General features: G+C 41.3%; 2 protein-coding genes across 2 annotated transcripts; one reads left to right on the forward strand and one right to left on the reverse strand.

Moving 5' to 3' along the window:
* The first annotated feature begins 282 nt into the window (after positions 1-282).
* On the forward strand, positions 283-13,285 carry slc10a1 (solute carrier family 10 member 1). The gene is made up of 8 exons (XM_034527910.1): positions 283-327; positions 4,043-4,274; positions 4,378-4,464; positions 6,056-6,168; positions 8,865-9,066; positions 9,514-9,692; positions 9,782-9,981; positions 13,174-13,285. The coding sequence occupies exons 2-8, from the start codon at positions 4,065-4,067 to the stop codon at positions 13,227-13,229; spliced, it is 1,047 nt and encodes a 348-aa protein (XP_034383801.1). The 5' UTR covers positions 283-327; positions 4,043-4,064; the 3' UTR covers positions 13,230-13,285.
* Positions 13,286-13,381: 96 nt separating this feature from the next.
* Positions 13,382-19,014, reverse strand: srsf5b (serine and arginine rich splicing factor 5b). The gene is made up of 8 exons (XM_034527803.1): positions 18,874-19,014; positions 18,395-18,546; positions 17,713-17,783; positions 17,434-17,571; positions 16,934-17,006; positions 15,508-15,581; positions 15,247-15,354; positions 13,382-15,053 (listed from the first exon to the last, which is right to left on the reverse strand). Exons 2-8 carry the CDS (start codon positions 18,518-18,520, stop codon positions 14,663-14,665), a joined length of 981 nt encoding a protein of 326 aa, XP_034383694.1. The 5' UTR covers positions 18,521-18,546; positions 18,874-19,014; the 3' UTR covers positions 13,382-14,662.
* Positions 19,015-19,987: the final 973 nt, after the last annotated feature.

Below are 19,987 nucleotides of genomic sequence, written 5' to 3' on the forward strand. Positions count from 1 at the left end.
CTAATGCTCTCCTCTTGACAGGTTCTGAGGACAATTGTGTCCACCACTTTGAGAGCATCATTTCCTATACTGTATTTCTGTAAATAGTAACCTAAAAACTAGCATACACACACATTTATTTCCACGCAATTCAGTTCTATCAGATCTGAGGTGTGAATGTTGGAAACCTCTCAAGCTGCAGGAGTCAACAGTTGCACTAGATGGCACCTCTGTTCAATCAGTAGCCATCGTGTGTGACTGACATAAAAAGAGGGTGCACACACAGAACGAGTAGAATAGTTTCAGAGAGAGCAGCGGAGAAGAGGAGAGGAACCTCTGGCCCAACAGGTAACAACACAATATTTGAAATATATAGCTGCGAACAAATTTGTCATTTTTCCACTTCAAGCAGGGAGAAGTGTTTGTTTCTGGTGATTCCTCTCGGGAAGGATGGGTTCCTCTATTTAGTTCAAACTGATCTCCAAGAATAGGTGTGCAATTCCCACCTTCAGAACTGTCAGTATGCATTTGAGTGTGGGGTCTTTTTGTTGTTCCTTCATATGTGTGTGTGTGTTTTTTTTATATGGGTGCAAAATAGATGTGAGAAATGCTGTGAAGGCAATTTGTCTGCACACAGCATGTGAGCATGCCAGCCGGGAGGATGTGGTTGTTTAACTTGGCATCGACACACACATGACAGGGAGGCGTGCGGAAGGGAAACACACGGTGTGCTTTTAGTTAACAGATTAACTAGATTTAAGTGACTTTCTGCAGAAATATAGTTTTGGTTGGAAAGTATAAAAATAAAACAAGAATATGGTGAAAGTAAATTGAGATGTTTTGCGTCCTATTCTATTTGAAATGACGCAGTCATATATGGTAACGTCTTATCGTGATCACCTTAATTAGACACCTGCAGCAGGACGTACACCATTTAAAAAAAATCTTAAATGTCTTAAGATTACTGATACCATTGCGTAAATGTTTAAATTGAAACATGCTTCAAGAGTTCAGATTTCTTGAATATTTGTAATATTGGTTGTTTGACCATTTCTCTGTCTTGCAATAGTCAGAGTAACAATAGCTTGATAGCAACATATCTGTCTATACGCTTCAAATTAATGGTTTATAACTCACTAAAATGTAATTGTAGTTGTAAGCCTTTATTCATTATTTGTCAAGAACCAGAAATCCTTCTGTGGGGCAAAACACAGTTGAAATTACATAATATGTCCTCCGAAGAGAAGTTATAATTGGTGACACATACCGTCCTTAAAGAAACGCTAAGTTTGAAACTACTTCATAGTGTGTTATAAGCGATTTGTGAAATGTTTGTATACTGCTCATAAAGGATCAAGTTCAGTGTGGCCGATTCTTTACCACATTTAGGGTATTGTATTAGTATTTTCCTGATATTTAAACAATATATGGACATATTTGGAAATACAGGGTCTTAGGCGTCAGTAAAAAAACAAAAAAAAGGTTGTCAAGGATCATAAAATCGTACTATGGACTGAAAGATTGTGACTCAGGGACCTTTCCCCCCTGTTCAGACACAATGAACACTTCAAATAAAAACAACAGCACACGGAGCACACAGAGAAGTTGTGAGTTGGATTCTGCTCCTTCTTGGAAGAATAAATGTCCTGATTGATGTTTTTACTCACGGTGTCGAGTAACACTTTTTCATAACATAACTCGGTCCTTCGAGCTGGATCTCAAGTCCTCTTTTCTCCAGAGTATTGACCTGAAACTGTGCACGGGGGGAGTCCAGGACTCTCGCAGAAAGCCCTCCGCCCTATCCTCGCAATAGAATAGTTTGATGTATTGAGAGATCAATTGAAGGAAAGAGATCCTTTTTGTTTTGACCGAACCGGTGGGAAAATCCCTTCAGGTAAGATTTATTTTTTCCTTTTTGTGTCCGGTGGACTTTAACACTTTAGTTCAGGTGATTGGAAAGAGTCTGTGTGACTTTAACACTTTAGTTCAGGTGATTGGAAAGAGTCTGTGTGACTTTAACACTTTAGTTCAGGGCATTGGAAAGAGTCTGTGTGACTTTAACACTTTAGTTCAGGGCATTGGAAAGAGTCTGTGGGACTTTAACACTTTAGTTCAGGTGATTGGAAAGAGTCTGTGGGACTTTAACACTTTAGTTCAGGTGATTGGAAAGAGTCTGTGGGACTTTAACATTTTAGTTCAGGTGATTGGAAAGAGTCTGTGGGAATTAATATGGAATTTGAATAAAAGGATTTCTTCTATTTTTTCTCTATAGCAACGTAATCAATTAAGAGAAACAATAGGTTTAAGTGTTACTAGAGCGGACGAGGGAAAAGATCACTTGTATGGTGCTCAGGAAACATAAGAGGGGTTTAGGAAACCTAAACAGTATAGAATAAATGCGCTCAAGATAATATAATAAATACAGCATGGGGTTGAACACTAGCAAGGAGTGTAGAAAAGATATCTTAGAGGGAGATATATATGAAGATGAAAAATGAGAGAAGTGTTACAAATCTAAAGAGATGGAAAGAATATACGGTTTCAATGGGAAATTGACAGTCTCAAGATGTCAACTTCTACTGTACCATATATACATATGCCTTGCATAATTCTGAGCTTTTGGCATGTTGATGGCATGAATGTGTGAAATCTGTTAACATTAATATTGCAGTGTGTTTTAGAGTCGTACTGCTCGGGGTTATCGTTTCCTGTGTGATAATAGTAAAGCGGTTGGTTGAGAAGCCAACCAATCACTCGGTTTGAATGTCGTGTTTAAAATTAGTCAGATTGTCTTAAAAATAGATTTTGTTAGCTGTATTGGGTTTCAGTTAAGAAATAAAAAATAGAAAACAGAAGTTAAACATTCTGCCATTTCAGACACAATTGTTGGCGTACATTTTGTACACCAAAAATAAAAGATCATACGCCATCACGGTGTCCCCTTTCACTGCTACGACACACAGCTTTACATCTCCACCAAATCCATCACACCCACTACACCATCAGCAACCTCACAGATATAAAGACCTGGATGCAAGCCAACTTCCTCAAACTCAACAGCGACAAATCTGAAATCGTCATCATCGGCCCCAAATCACTAAAAACAAATTGCACCACAACTTCTCCCTCTGCATCGATGGCACCTCTGTTCGTGCTTCCACACACATCTGTAACCTTGGTGTCAACTTTGAAAGCCACAGCAAGCACGTCACAAAAACCGCCTTCTTTCATCTTAAAAACATCGCCCGTCTACGCCCCTCCCTCTCCTCTTCACCCCAGTCCTTCAAAAGCTCCACTGGCTCTGTAATCCAGTTCAAGATGCTCCTCATCACCTACAAAGCTCTTCATAGCCCTGAACCCCAAATACTTTTCTGACCTCCAGCACCGACACGCTCCCACCTCCGATCTGCAGACGCAAACCTCCTTACCCCCCCCCCATTCTGTCCAAGCATCGGACCTCAGAGGACAAGGCCTTCTCCATTGCTGCCCCCTCCCTCCTGAATTATCGCCCCCCATCACCTCAGACATTCTCCGAAACTCGCCACTTTCAAAACGGCACTTAAAACCCATTCATTTAAATCTATATTATTTTTTGGAATGTTTTGCTTGTCGTCATCTTTTTTGTTTTGCTGTTGCTTCTATTTTTAATTGGAGGCTCTAAAATTGCCCAAATGTGTGAATGGCGACCTCCCTCTAATGTTTGCTGGGATCGGCTGCAGCGCCCCCTCGACCCTGAATGGGATAAGCGGTTTGCATAATGGGATGAACTGTTACTCTTCACTGACCTCCCTGATGGTGCAGTTCAGCCCCACATTGTTCATTTTCTTTGCTTGTTCATTTATTGATTAGATTTATGTATCAATTGTATAATTTACTCCATCCCTTCTTTATTATGATCTCCAGGCCTTCTATTGAAACTCACTTGTGGAGTGGAGACAAGTCTTTTATTCCATGCATTGTCAATAAAATCTATATTCTCAGTATGGACTATGAAGAGATGTTTAAATCATTGTGGCCGCCTGATCTATTGTGTAACTTTGTTTCCAACGCATTGTGTTTTAAGATAACTCACAAGCTGCTCCGACATGGAAGACTCCCTGGACTACACATCGGATCTCTCCTCCGATCCCGATTTGTGGAACAATCAAAGCTTCTTGTTGAACAAGACGGCCGGCTCAGTTTACATCACCGGCCTGTCGCCGGTGATGAATAAAATCATCAACATACTTTTGATAATCAGCCTTTTCATCACCATGGTTTCACTGGGATGCACCATGGAGGTGTCCAAGATCAAGGTGACTTCAGCTGTCCATACATATCCATCTGAGCTTATAAGATGTATAAACAGGCTTTACCACCATGTAGAGTGTACTAAAGCATCTGCTTTCTTCTTTCCAGCGCCACCTAATGAAACCCAAAGGGCTGGCGATAGCAGTGCTGGCACAGTATGGTATCATGCCTCTATTAGCATTTTCGCTTGTTACGGTTGGTATTCCTTTTTTTTTGTGGAAGATTTTAAACACTTTATTTTACAATACAGGAATTGTGCGAGGCCTACTGCAGTCTAAATGAGTGCACCTTATTAAACTGATTTAATCAATCATCATTGTTGTTAAATGTATTTGTTCCGATCTATTTTCTCACATTTGATGGCGGTTATGTGTGTATTCACCAAATCTAGTTGTGTTTTTTGATTGTTTGTCGATTTCAATTATCATTTTGATCATTCATGAATCGTTTGTCCAGGCCCTCGATGAAGATCTGCCCTCTTTGTTTTATTATCTTAAATTTAATATGTTTAGGTTCGCTGGTTAAAGAAAAGAAATGTCACTATGGGCACTGCAAAATTGTGATGCAGATGGAGCACCGACCAATAAAGCTAATGTTTTTAGAAACAAATAACTACGTGTTTGCACACATGTAAAACTCACCGCCTGTCCTCAACCTCCCACCACAAACCTTCACAACTTAACACATGGCATAGAACAAAAAGCATCCCGGTGAACTCTTCAGGCTTCCTCCTTTAAATGGGCCGCACTCTGCTGATTGGCCAGCTTGAATTCTGAGGAACCCGGGAGCAGCATGACTGGTCTGCATAGATGGAAACCAATCACCTGATTGGCATCTGAAGAGCCTGACAACACCCACACCCATGCAAGCTCAAACTAAATGTTTCGAAACTAGCACATGCAAAAGCATCCGCGTGAACATTTTCAGACCCCTTTTATGATTGATTTCAAGGTTGTAGTCTTGAACGATCCGAGACGATCGCATAAGTCGTTGGTTGTAGTTTAATAGGTTTCTTCAGGTAAACCTCTTAGGTAAACAAAATGGTGTAATGAATCTTGTAAATGGCTCACTCATTATCAGAATATGGCAGAGAGGAGAGGGAGGAATCACTCCAATCAGGTTTCCAACAACTTGACAGATATGGCAAGTACGGCAATGAGTAATAACCTCAGATTTGAGTCCTGGCCAAAAGAAATGTCGGAGGACTCTTTTTCTTTTGGTGATTCTTGTGTGACTTGACCAGGGGTGGTCATGAGCTTAAGATAGTATCTGAGAACGATAGGATGTAAGCACTGCAATGTGGAAAGTGTCACTCCTATCCATATCCTCTGAGACATCACTAGTCCAGCGACGCATTAAGGCCAAAGATATATATTATATGTGGCTCTAATGTTTAGGAAACATTGCTTTAGACAGAAAAAAATCATTTTTTTGGACAGATTTCTGACAACAATCACAATTTCTGAATCAACAATGATGATTATTATCATAACAAAGTTATTTATGCACAAGATTCCAAGTTCCAAGTGATGTAATAATAATTAGAGTTGTTATAGACGATTAAGTATTATATGTATATATTATATTCATCTGTTATATAGCATACGTTTTTCTTACACCCGGCACAAAAGCCTCTCTTGCATTTTCTTTTTTTCCCCACATATTTTATTTCCATAAAATCAACATCAGATCAGCACAGGCATCAGTATGACACATTGTTATCAGTAACGGACACGGGCATACAATCAGACACTGTATGAATTCATGATACCGTTTCACTCTCTAGTTGTTCCAGCAGTCTGGAATGAAGGCTGTGGTGGTTCTGATAATTGGCTGCTGTCCTGGAGGAACTCTCTCCAACATCCTGGCCCTGGCTCTGCAGGGAGACATGAACCTCAGGTACACACAAACAACCGGTTTGGTGCAACATAATTGTTCTGACCAACAAATATGCTCCACAAATATATGTTGTGGCTTCTGAACCTTTTGTGAGCTCCAGTACTTTAAGGAGATTAACCCTCCTGTTACGTTGCAGGTCAAATTAACCCGTTTGAAAGTTTGAAAATGCAGGGAAAATATTTGTAAGTACTTTTTCTGTATAAAACTTATTCTGCTTACCTTATCTAGTGTAATCAAAAATATATATCATGTATTTGCAACCCGCTCTGCTGGTTTATATTACAGAGATGATGTTCGGGTCAATTTGACCCAGCAGTGAAATTGGAGGCTATAAGTGTCAAATTTAGACAATTTCTTTCTTTGTAAATGTGAGACAGTCTTTCTTACTCCCTCCCACCATGTTTCACCACATTTCTCACACGCGCACACACACACACGCACGCACGCACGCACGCACGCACGCACGCACGCACGCACACATACACACACACACACACACACAATCACAATCTCAGACGCACACACACTCTCTTTCTAACGACCCCACCTGTGAGAGAAATACAGATACTATTTTATTTTTATTTTTTTTCCCCTTTGCAGACTGATGCTATATGTCCATACCTCTGTTTCTCTTTGCAAACTGATATATGTCCATACCCCTGTTTCCCTTTGCAGATTGATGCTATATGTCCTTACCTCTGTTTCTCTTTGCAGATTGATGCTATATGTCCTTACCTCTGTTTCTCTTTGCAGATTGATGCTATATGTCCATACCTCTGTTTCTCTTTGCAGATTGATGCTATATGTCCATACCTCTGTTTCCCTTTGCAGACTGATGCTATATGTCCATACCCCTGTTTCCCTTTGCAGATTGATGCTATATGTCCTTACCTCTGTTTCTCTTTGCAGATTGATGCTGTATGTCCATACCTCTGTTTCTCTTTGCAGATTGATGCTATATGTCCATACCCCTGTTTCCCTTTGCAGACTGATGCTATATGTCCTTACCTCTGTTTCCCTTTGCAGATTGATGCTATATGTCCATACCTCTGTTTCCCTTTGCAGACTGATGCTATATGTCCATACCCCTGTTTCCCTTTGCAGACTGATGCTATATGTCCATACCCCTGTTTCTCTTTGCAGACTGATGCTATATATCCATACCCCTGTTTCCCTTTGCAAACTGATATATGTCCATACCAAAACGAGGGAAAACATTTTCCAGAAGCACGTAGTCCTGAAACTCAATAAGAACAGATACAATGTCAACCCTTTCTCCATTAACTGTCCTTAGCAATCTGTTCATTCTGCTCACTTCTCCCCCATCAATCCTCCGTTTTAGTTTTTTGAGATCTTCGGCTTCAGGAATACCTGTCATCATTCCTCGTGTCACTCCGATCTTTTTTTTTCAATTCCCCTAGACAAGACCGACATCTTCCTTTCTGAATTTAAGGATTATTTTAAATTCTCCCCTCACTGTTTTCCTCCAAACCTCTCTTCTTATTTAGACTCCCATTACAACTTCCCTCACTTTGCCTGTTCTCTCCCTTCTTTCATCCTCCTCTCCCACTAGAGACTGGAGTCCAGCCATCAGAATCCACATCATCATCATCCTCATCCATTTTCTGACTTGCCACTCTAACGCAGTCACAAACCAGTTTATGTGGCGTCAAAAAAACTAAACCCGCCAGCCCCGGTGAACGCTTCAGGCATCCTCCTTTTGAACTGGGTCTCACTCTGCTGATTGGCCAACTTGAATTCTGAGGAACCCGGGAGCAGCATGACTGGCCTGCACAGGTGGCCTTGCACCAGCCTGACACCTAACAAAGCAGATAGAATACAAAAGACTCACAAGCACACCCTGGAGGCTGTAATGCGCACAACACCTCACATATTTAACAACATACTGTCAAGTTTGATGCAAAATGATGACAACAAAATGTTAATTATGACCTCTAAATGCGTTGGCTGCAAACAGCTTATAGCTGCAAGCTAGATGTAGACTACCACTGGATTGATGAACAACTCAAAAGACTCTTTGTCATGGTATGTGGTACGCGTTCTGCACATGACCACAGACAACGTGACAAATCTAGTGATTTTTAAGACAAATACACAAGGCGTATTTTATTTTTAAAATCTCTTAAGCCTGTGTTAACCTCAGACCTTGTTTCAGGAATCTCAAACAAAACCCCATTGACTTCGAGACGAGGGGACTTGAAATGCTGATTCCTTTCCAGGATTTAGGACTCATTCCTGCAGCACTTTATTGAACTCTCCTGTACTCACTGTTTTTTGGGGACTTTTCATGTTAGATTCAAATCCAAAGTTTATTGGTGACCCTGGAGTAGCTGTTCTTATCAAAAGCTCCAGATCAGCGTGTTGGTGAGATTGGTTTTCTCCAATTGTTGGTCGAGAGGACATTTTGACCCACTTGGTGAGCCTAAATAAAGGGCAAGGGTCACCAAAATATGAAGGAATCCTCCTCTGGGGGCCACAAGGATTCATCCCACATGACCTGGCAGTCTCGCTGTTACCACGACACACAGTGCTGGACCAGTCTTGTGATTCAGTCTTCCGTTGCTGTCCATGTGATCATCCAGTGACCGACGTGATGTGAATTCTGGCCTCGTAGCAGTCGTCTTCCCGTCTCCAGACACAAAGAAAAGTTACCGCCCCTGTGTGTTTCCCCTCAGCATTTTGATGACGTCCTGCTCCACGTTTCTGGCTTTCGGCATAATGCCCCTGCTGCTCTCCATCTACTGTCGGGGCTTAAACGTGCAGAACGTCATGCCCTTTGTCGAAATCACCATATCGCTGGTCATGATCCTCGTGCCCTGCGGCGTCGGCATCCTCATCAACTACTACAGGCCGCAGTACGCCAGGTTCATCACGAGGGTTAGTTTCATGATAATAGTAGACTACAGTTTCCATTAATTATTTATTGTTCTAGTCATTTATTGATCAAAAGCCATGCGTGCATGTGCTGATGTTCTCACTTATATCACTGTGATTTTAATATCTTTGGGTTGTGGAGTGTTGGTGAGATCAGACTTCCCCGTCTGGGGCACACGGTCACAAGCCCATTGGCACGTACCAAAGACATATATCTTAAAAACAGCTCATAAATGTGTCATTTTATTTTCAATAATAAAGGCACAGTCGTTCCCTTAAACAGTTATATTATTTGGCACATTATACTCTTATTTGGGACTATTTTAATTGGCAAATAAACGACAGCGCTCAAGTTCATGGTGATAAAGGAACATGTCCCACAGTTCTGATATTAGGAACCAAACTAAAGGTCAATAAAATCTAACTCGTCTCCTGTCCCGCTGTTCTCAGGCGGGCTTCACTTCCTTGTTCATTGTTGTGTTGGGGATCATCATCGTTTACAGCACTGGGAAGGGAGACGTCATCCTGACCGTGCTGTCTGCTCCCCTCATGGTCTGCAGCGCCATCATGCCCCTCATCGGCTTCGGCTTCGGATACCTCCTCTCCTGGCTCTTCAGACTCACCCCCTCGTGAGTCATTTTGTTAAAAAACGTGTTGCGACGGGGTCGTCTTAACCATGTCAGAGAATAAATAGCCTTCCTTTATGCATCCGTGATAGGGAGAGGAGGACCGTTGCTATAGAAACAGGCTGTCAGAACACCCAGCTGTGCGCCACCATTCTGAAACTGGTCTTTCCCACGGACCTGATGGGTCCTCTGTTCCTGTTCCCCATGGTCTACGCCATCTTCCAGCTCATGGAGGGGGCGCTGCTCGTCGTGCTGTTCAGGGCTCACCAAAGATTCACAATCACAGCGAAAGGTGAGACTGACCACGGCTTTTTAACGGCTTCATTTCAGAGTGTTTTCTATATTCTGGCTTCAGCATCTCCAATGTGATGATTTGCGGAATTGCTGTTTTAAAACCATGTAAATATAATATGTGCATGGTTTTGAACAGTTGCTCTGATAAATCAATCAATCATCACTTTCTTTTCAGACACCTTGGCACCAATGATTTTATAGACTAAATGATGAATGGGTTGATACAACAAAAAACACCCCATGAATAGATGTCATTCACCTTAGTGAGTTACACCACTGTATGAATGGAGGTGGACAGAATACAGTCACATCACTTGATGTAGAACAATTGGGAATAGAGGAATAATAAATTAAGTTAGAGAATTAAAGCTCATGCATCTTTTTTATACAAATAAAATGTATGATTACTAATAACAGAGTTGTAAGGGATGTACTGTCCTTAAACCATATACATATATATACATATATATATATATATATATATATATATACACATATACATATATATATACATATATATATACACATATACATATATACATATACATACATATACATATATATATATATATACATATATATATGTATATATATACGCACATATATATACACATATATATACATATATATATATATATATATGTGTATATATAGGTGTATATATACATACACACATATATATATACACATACATATACACATACACATATATACATATATATATACACACATACATATATATACACACATATATATATACACACATATATATACATATATATATATATATGTGTATATATATGTGTATATATATGTGCGTATATATATACATATATATATATATATGTATATATATACATACACACATATATATATACACATATACACATACACATATACATATATACATATATATATACACACATACATATATATACACACATATATATATATATATACACCTATATATACACATATATATATACATACATACATACAGTGGTATGAAAAAGTTTGGGCACCCCTGATCATTTTAAAGATTTTCCTTTATGTATCATTGGTTGTTCGGAACAGCAATTTCAATTAAATATATCATATAGCAGACAAACACAGTGATATTTAAGAAGTGAAATTAAGTTTATAGGATTTACAGAAAGTGTGCAATAATTACTTAAACAAAAGTAGGCAGGTGCATAAATTTGGGCACCCTTGTTGTTTTATTGATTTGAATACCTTTAGCACTAATTATTGGAACACCAAATTTGTTTGGTAAGCTCATTGACCCTTGACCTACATACACAGGTGAAGCCAATCATGAGAAAGGGTATTTAAGGTGGCCAGTTGCAAGTTGTTCTACTCTTTGCATCTTCTCTGAAGACTGGCAACATGGGAGCCTCAAAACAACTGTCAAATGACCTGAAAACAAAGAGTGTTCAACATCACGGTTTAGGGGAAGGAGACACAAAGCTAGCTCAGAGATTTCAGCTGTCAGTTTCCACTGTGAGGAACATAGTGAGGAAATGGAAGACCACAGGCACAGTTCTAGTTAAGGCCCGTAGTGGCAGGCCAAGAACAATCTCAGGTAAGGCGAAGGATGGTGAGAACAGTCCAACTCAACCCACAGACCAGCTCCAAAGACCTACAACATGATCTTGCTGCAGATGGTGTCACTGTGCATCGTTCAACTATTCAGCGCACTTTGCACAAGGAGATGCTGTATGGGAGAGGAATGCGGCAGAAGCCTTTTCTGCTTGAGGTATGCTAAAGCACATTTGGACAAGCCAGCTTCATTTTGGAATAAGGTGCTGTGGACTGATGAAACTAAAATTGAGTTATTTGGACATAACAAGGGGCGGTATGCATGGCGGAAGAAGAACACAGCATTCCAAGACAAACACTTGCTACCCACAGTTAAATGTGGTGGTGGTTCCCTCATGCTGTGGGGCTGTGTGGCCAGTGCAGGTACTGGCAATCTTGTTAAAGTTGAAGGTCGCATGGATTCCAGTCAGTATCAGCAGATTCTTGCGAACAATGTTCAAGAATCAGTGACAAAGTTGAAGTTGCGCCGGGGCTGGATACTTCAACAAGACAAGGACCCTAAACACCGCTCAAATTCTACCAAAGCATTCCTGCAGAGGAACAAGTACAACGCTCTGGAATGGACATCTCAGTCCCCAGACCTGAATATCATTGAAAGTCTGTGGTTTTAAAGCAGGCTGTCCATGCTCGGAAACCATCAAACCGGACTGAACTGGAGATGTTTTGTAAAGAAGAATGGTCAAAAATACCTTCAACCAGAATCCAGACCCTCATTGGAAGCTATAGGAAGCGTTTAGAGGCTGTTATTTCTGCAAAAGGAGGATCTACTAAATATTGATGTAATTTTTCTGTTGGGGTGCCCACATTTATGCACCTGCCTACTTTTGTTTAAGTAATTATTGCACACTTTCTGTAAATCCTATAAACTTAATTTCACTTCTTAAATATCACTGTGTTTGTCTGCTATATGATATTTAATTGAAATTGCTGTTCCGAACAACCAATGATACATAAAGGTAAATCTTGAAAATGATCAGGGGTACCTAAACTTTTTCATACCACTGTATATTTATGAAAAACTCACAACACCTTTCCAAAGGAAATATTTCTTATTTTAACATTGACTTATTGTTGCCAGAACAGCAGGGCTTTCTCTGTAATATTTGGGCAAACATCCCACATTAATTTTATTTAATCGTTTTGGTTGTCATTTTCCTTTGTTATACATTTTATTCCAATGTCTGAATATTCATACAAATTCAAAGTTAATTGCTTTTTTTATTAATATGCTATTGCATTATTATTATTATTAGTGGCATTAAATAGTCTTAACATTACAAAAATATGGTTTATTGCAATTACTTCTGGACTAGTACAGTATATTGTCCAACATAAGTGGTTACTGTGACAGGGCACCAGAAGTGTCGATCCATGAAGTTATTAAAACATTCATGCTCAACTATCAAGAACAATGCAACTTTATGTAGTGCAGTAAGAGGAAATCTCCCACAACTTAGTTCAGTATCTGACCAGTTATTGACACTGATATATTTAGAATATGGAATTATCGCTCGGCAGTCTGTTGTATGAGTGCAACGCTTCATTTAGTAATAGTTTGCATTAATGCTCCGCTTGTGTTTCCGACCTACAGACAAGTATCAGGCAGCGATCGGTGAAGACCGAGAGGCCTCCGACGAGAGCGTTTGACAGAGGAATCTTCATTTTATGAATATCATGTGGACATTTTGACCAACGTGTCTCCAGCAGGACAGACATTTTAATGTTAGTATTTTGTAGTAGATGTTAGAATTGGTAGACTTTGTATTATTTTCATTAAAAAGCACTGAACAAAAGAATAATTTAGTTAAAATTGTTTTTATTGTTTCAGTCCACCGTATTCCTACGCCATAGAAACATCCATCATATTTTTCACTGAAAATAAAATCCTTACGTACAAAAATGTTGCATTTTCTTTTTCAAACTCGTCTACACGTTCATTTAAACCACGGTAACATCAGACACAGTACCTACACGCATTCTTGGAATTACATTTTACACTTATGTAAAACAAAAGTCAGCAATGCTGAAGACAAAACCCTAAACCCAAAAATGAAATAAAAAATTTAATTACAATGCTAGAATAAACCGTTCTTTAAAAAACATCATTTTAAACTGTTGAAATTAAAGTGTTGACCTCATCCTCAAAGTAGTTCTACGCCTCCCAACAAAATAAAAGTTGAGTCAACAGCAAGAAAATGTAAGATCAATCACATTAACAGTTAATTTACTGTACAGATGTTTAACTGTTGGTACAATGTGCACATCTGTAGTGTTCTTGATACTGCCAATGCCAATAATACAACTCTAAATTTTTAGAAAACAAAAATCACATGCAGGCATCCTCAGGTATAGATATCACACACACACACACACACACGCACGCACACACACACACACACACGCCAGCTGTCGTCGCTACAGTAGGTAGAATACGGAAAAAATGAGGCGAGGGACAAAAATTTTGAAATTGATTAAAAGTTCTCCAACTGACAAACAAAAACAAGCAAACAAATTGCAAAAAAAAAAAAAAAAAAAGTTAAGAAAGTGGTCACACGACTTATCAAAAGCCTCATACTGCCAAACAAAGTACAGGTTCCCACTTCAGAGAGTAGACTTTACTAGCTTTACAGACCCAGTTACAGTGAAACGTGACGCCGGTTCACTTGGCTGTGTGAGAAGAAACGACGGCTCGGCAGACCGGGACCTGCAGCCGAGCCGGATCAATGAACTGGGTGTAAACATACACATGGGCGGGGGGCTGGGGGGGGGGGGGACGACGACGACGACGACGACACACAAACAGCATCGCTGGGTCACGAATGTCTTCCATTTACGGTATTTGATTTTATCGCCCTACAATTGCAATTAGATATATGAATGAATATAATTGTTCCTGTCTGACGATGTGTTTGTGTTTTAACTGAGAAGCTTTCCGGATAATTATGATAATCCAGACAATCAAAGACAAACTTGAGCAACGCTCTCGTCTCTGTTCAGGAGAAGAGAAGTCACGGGAGCTCCAGATCCTGCAGAATCAAGTCGTTTCTACCGTTGAGTCCCTTTTAACTTAGACGCCGTGTTTAGCGCTGGCTGTCAGTAGAGCGAGAACGAGAGCGAGAACGAGAGCGAGAACGGGAGCGGGAACGAGAACGAGAACGGGAGACGGAGGCTCTCTGGAGGGGCGGAGGAGAGGGCGGGGTGCCAGACTTGCTGGTCTTGGACGGCCGTTTGGGGGGGTCCTTGGACTTGGAGTTTGGAGAGGAGGCGCCGCCGACAGGGGACCTACTGAGGGAGCGAGAGCGAGAGCGAGAACGAGAGCGGGAACGGGAGCGAGAACGGGAACGGGAGCGGGAGCGGTTGTGGGGCTTGTGGGCGGGGCTGCGGGAACGTCTGGGGGAGCGAGATGGAGAGCGACCACGAGAACGGGACCGTGAGCGAGAGGAGCTGTCAGACCGGGAACGACTTCTCGACCTGGGGAATAGTGAGAGAAGAAAAACATTAGGATGATTTTACATTTACACAACACTGGATTTATGTTGCTCAAGTGTTCCTACAATTAATAAATACCGGATCAGTGTAGTAATGTAATATAAATATATACATTAAAATGAGGTGAAAGTGGAGGCCATCATCTGAATTATGGGTGAAAGAGAAAGCTGCTCACCTCTTCCTGGCTGCCTCAATGAGCTTGATTTTCCTGCCATTGATTTCCTTTCCAGACAGTTTGTCCATGGCGTTTTTCAGATCGCTGCCAGAAGCAAACTCAACAACCCTGTAAAAACATGACACCGTATCAAGTACAATCTTAGATACACTTTCTTTGGTGATGAATTGGATAGCAATTTTCTTCAAAATTGCTATCCAATTCTTGATTTTGTACACAAGACTCTCGCTGCGAACCCCATGAGGGGGTTAATGGTCTTACCCTTCGTTGAGCTTGGGCCGGTGTGCGTCTGCAAATGTCACCTCTCCAGCTTGTCTCATGAAATCTTTCAGGTCCTACACACGTAAAAGTCAAGTCAACTTACGGAGAGGCTCAGGACACAAGCACAGACAGACATGTAACAGGACTGATTTTACCCAAAAAGAGAGATGGTTAGATTTTCTGAGAGGACTACACGGGCTACTGCAGATAAGAAGGACGAGTCCAAGAACCTCCGTGGCCGTTTAATCATTAAACAGTTTATTTAAATAAAATACATATACACATACAGAACCGTAGACAAGATTAAATGTTTGCCAATTTAGATACCAAACTATTTTACTACAAAATGCTAACTTTAGTAAACAGGTAAAAGTATTTGCAAAAGCTTTGAGATTCTTGGACTCATCACAACTACAGAGACATGAACACCATCTGCATGAACTGAACTGCAGTGGCGCCACTTGGGCAGCCTTTGGCACCCAGAGCCCCATTCTCCCTGGCAAAGAGGGCACAGGGCTCTATGCCGGGACCGCCCCGTCTCGGCACCCTGCCTCAATAAAGAGAGTGAACAGGGTGGAAGAGAGGAAACTACTACCTGAGAGCGAAACCCCTTGGGGTGGGCCGCAGGCTCTCCGAGCCCACCATAACCTCGGGATAACAGCAGATTATATCCATGGGCACCCTGGGAGGAATTCACACTCTCTCGCGATGTGCGGGAACACCAGAGGGGGAAGGGAGGGGGATATCGATCGACCGAAGCCCCTCAATTTAACGAACCATCGATCAATACGGCATCACCATCGACTCTCGCTCTTTCCTCTCTGCCAACTCTCTGTTTCCTCTCTCTCGCTCTCAGCCACACACCAGTCATCCCCCTGCCTTCAACAGGAGGCGTTGCGAGCGGGGCGAAGGGGCCGCCAGCACCTCTAGTGTGAAGCGACCGCTCACATGACCAGCAGGCGTCAACTAGGAGTAGGACAGACTGGCTGACACCAGAGGCTCAACCCAGACAGAAGGACCCAGAAGGGGTTAACTCCACCTTAAGCGAGCGCTTCCATATGACACAACAGTCAGGCTGGCAAATAAAGGGGTGAAGAATTGGTTACAATTTTGAAAAAAAGGAACAAATCAATTGTTTGCTTAATGTTACTGCTCTTTTACTTATTACATAGCTGCACGATATGCAGATTTAATAAAAAAGGACATTTAAAAAAAAACAATTTAGGCCTAATCACAATAAAATAGTTTCTGTTTAAACACATTAGCAAGTTTAGCAAATCAATTTGATTCCAGAGATTATACATTGTTTAGCAGCATGTATCTACAATAACATGTGTGTATTGTTGGAAGCAGACTATTGGAGGCAATAACATTTGTGGTGTTGCAGCTTGTAGAGACTTGTGTACAAAAATGTTGCAATACTAACCTGCCAGCTCACTCGAGAGGACAAGTTTTCTACGATGAGTCGGTTCTCAGTGCGCATCGGAGGAGGGTTTCGGCTGAAAATGTGAAAAGGACTCAATCAATTGTGGATCTGAGATACCACTGAAGAACAGAGAGTAACCAGCTACTTGTCAACAGCAATTCATGTCACGGATCTGGAAAATACAGTAACCAAAGGAGACATTTCCAGTCTGAATGTAATGAATTAAAATCAGAATTAAACTGGTTCACTTAAAGTAACAAAAAGTGAAACTCTGACATAAGCTATTATAAACAAAGGTTGCAATACTAAATAATCCCCTTTCACTCAACTTATAAACTTGACTAAATCGAACTGTTAACACTTTTATATATTATGTTAAAAATAAAAAATAAACTTTAGTTAGCCGTTTACACAATGTACTTTTGCACACGTGGTTGTCATTTGAATGACTTCAAGGAGAACGTATCTGCCTTATAAAGCAGGTGACCTGGAAACTTTACCTCCGACTGTTCTGGGAGCCGCGGCCATAACGATCAGAGAAACGTCCTCCTGCACTACTGCCGCCGCCACCTCCGCCACTACCACCACCTCTGCCGCGCCCGCCACGCAGACGTACGCGAGCGTGCTCAATAGTCACCCTGAAATAACAGGGAATGGTTTTGGTTTGGGTTAAACTATATTTAAAAAAATAAAAATAAAATCACTGTGGAAAACAGGTAACAGCAAGAGGAGAAAAGAAATTCATACACATTTTTGTTGCATTCACCACAAATTCTTACCTTTCATTGCACAACTCTTTGCCATCAAGCTCATAAACAGCATCTTCAGCGTCTCTGGGGTCATCAAACTCCTGCAACGAACAGAATACAACATTTACAACAACAAGCTATACATCATCTTTAGTGTGTGAGGAGAAGAACGCCCACATTATTTAAAATATGCCAGGAGAGACTCTTATTTAATCATATACAGCTGTGGGGAGCTTGCAGAGTTCCTGTGTGCATCATCTTGGGGGTCACAAAAGCATAAAGCCAAATATCCATATCTAGAAATAAAGTAAGAAGATTTAAACTAACATGTAGGCTCCATTTGCGAGTCACCAGAAGCAAATGGTCTGAATATATAAACGCAAGTAAGGTATAATTTGCTCATAGTCTAAAAATGGGCAGCCATTTTTAAAATCCTGTTTTCATTTTGTGATTGCAGGTTATTGAATGTAGAATTGATCCATTGCAGTACAACAACATGCGTACCGGTTCACTTAACGTGTGGGTGTGTCGCCCGGCAGAATACGAAGACAAGTGAGCTCGGTAATGCATCTAAAAAGTGACTAAACGTACACATTATGGGATTAAAATAAAAAAAACATAAAAGGCGCAGACACAAACTGCTGCGTTGTGTGACCGGGGAGCCACAGCGGAGCCGCCCGGACACACTTCCACGTCGTTCCCGAGGACTCACCACGAAGCCGAAGCCCCTCTTGAGGTCGATGTCCCGGATGCGGCCGTATCCTTTGAAGAACCGCTCCACATCCTTCTCTCTGGCCGAGGGGCTCAAGCGGCCGATGAAGATGCGACACCCACTCATGGTCGACGGTCGTTGAACACGCGTATCTGCAAACAAGACGTGACGGTTAACTCACATTGTTCTCCCGAGGGGTGACGTGGGCGACCACGCGGGAGGATTAAAATACACCACCACCACCCCCCCAAAAAAAACGCCGCTTTACCCCCCCCCCCCCCCCCCGTGTGTGTCAGCTTTGGTGAGCAAGCTGGAGCCAGACAAGACAACTGTGGGGCCTCGCGACCGCATTTCACCACACGAGAGACACGCGCTGCTTTTAGCTCCCGATTGTCACGCGCAGGAGATAACGTCGATGTTAACAAACACGGCGACTGCATGGCGACGTTGCGGCGCGTTTTAAAAATGTGCACACGTACATTTGAAGTGGTCCTGGTGGTGTTTCCGTGCAGGCTGTCGACAGTGACCGCACAAATCAAACAAAATGGAGCCTCTTCTGTTCTGGGAGGGAGCGCAGGAGGGTCCTCCTTTTTTTTCTCCTTCTCCTTCTTCTACGCCGTCTTATTATCCTTCTTTGACGAGTACCGCCACCTCCTGGAGTGAGTGAACTCCGACAGTGAAAGGTGCCTTTTTGTTTGTCATTGTTGTTTCGTGTGAGAAGGTTTACATTATGATTTGTTTTGCTCATTATGATCAAATTAAATGGATGATTCTGAAAGAAATGATAAATGATCCAACTAAGTAACCTTGAACTTGTGCCCCCTCCATTAAATCGTTATTCTTTTTCAAATAGCTTCGCAATAACAAAGAAGCACATGTGTTCTCATCAAGAGAACTATCAAAGACACAGATTATTGTCCAACATTAAACATGAGGTTCTCCCTTTTATTTCATAGATGTGTAGTAACAAAAATTCAAACACCAATGATCCTAAAGGAATACAATAATAAAATGTTGTCTCAATCTTCAGGTGTCTTTCGATGTTTGTAGGCTACCTGGTCAAAAACATAGTTCACAGAGGAAAAGAACAATAGACGTAGGGCCACTTACACCTCGCTCGACACATTGATCACATGCTTTATAGTATACAGGGATGTGTTTACCTTTAATAGAGTAAGTCATCTTTTAAAGATGAGTGAGTGACATAACTCTTTCTGAAAACAGTAAACAAAGACGGGCAGCAATATCTTTCTTGAGTGGAGTCTGTCCATCAGACTTTGTTAAATGTTAAATGTTTTCGCTATATGTCGGGTTCCTGACGGAGGATGACACGAAAAATGCCGAAGTACGGCGGGGAGTTACGAGTTTCCATGAGTGCCGTTTCTCGTTCTGACCACTAGGTGTCACTCAGACACACTAGTGTGCAGAGAGGAAGAACGGACCTCTTATTGTACAGCAGCTGAAAAGGACCCGCAGTCAAATACAGTAGAACAGCAGGACACATAGTAAACAACCAAGTTAAGCCAGTAATAAACCTTTTTTCTTCTTCTTCATAATTTCAAGCATACAGAATCGGTTATTTGAATTCATATG

The sequence above is a fragment of the Cyclopterus lumpus genome, chromosome 24 (genome assembly GCF_009769545.1).
Source record: "Cyclopterus lumpus isolate fCycLum1 chromosome 24, fCycLum1.pri, whole genome shotgun sequence".
In the NCBI taxonomy this organism is placed as follows: domain Eukaryota; kingdom Metazoa; phylum Chordata; class Actinopteri; order Perciformes; family Cyclopteridae; genus Cyclopterus; species Cyclopterus lumpus.

What these genes read in the sequence shown, in the direction of transcription:
- slc10a1 (XM_034527910.1), top strand. Translation starts at nt 4,065, where the DNA reads ATGGAAGACTCCCTGGACTACACATCGGATCTCTCCTCCGATCCCGAT. An exon ending in TAGCATTTTCGCTTGTTACG is followed by an intron (nt 4,465 to 6,055) that starts GTTGGTATTCCT and finishes TTCACTCTCTAG; the next exon opens with TTGTTCCAGCAGTCTGGAAT. An exon ending in ACGCCAGGTTCATCACGAGG is followed by an intron (nt 9,067 to 9,513) that starts GTTAGTTTCATG and finishes CGCTGTTCTCAG; the next exon opens with GCGGGCTTCACTTCCTTGTT.
- srsf5b (XM_034527803.1), bottom strand. Translation starts at nt 18,520, where the DNA reads ATGAGTGGGTGTCGCATCTTCATCGGCCGCTTGAGCCCCTCGGCCAGA. An exon ending in CGGCCCAAGCTCAACGAAGG is followed by an intron (nt 15,355 to 15,507) that starts GTAAGACCATTA and finishes ATGTTTTTACAG; the next exon opens with GGTTGTTGAGTTTGCTTCTG. An exon ending in ATTGAGGCAGCCAGGAAGAG is followed by an intron (nt 15,054 to 15,246) that starts GTGAGCAGCTTT and finishes ACTATTCCCCAG; the next exon opens with GTCGAGAAGTCGTTCCCGGT.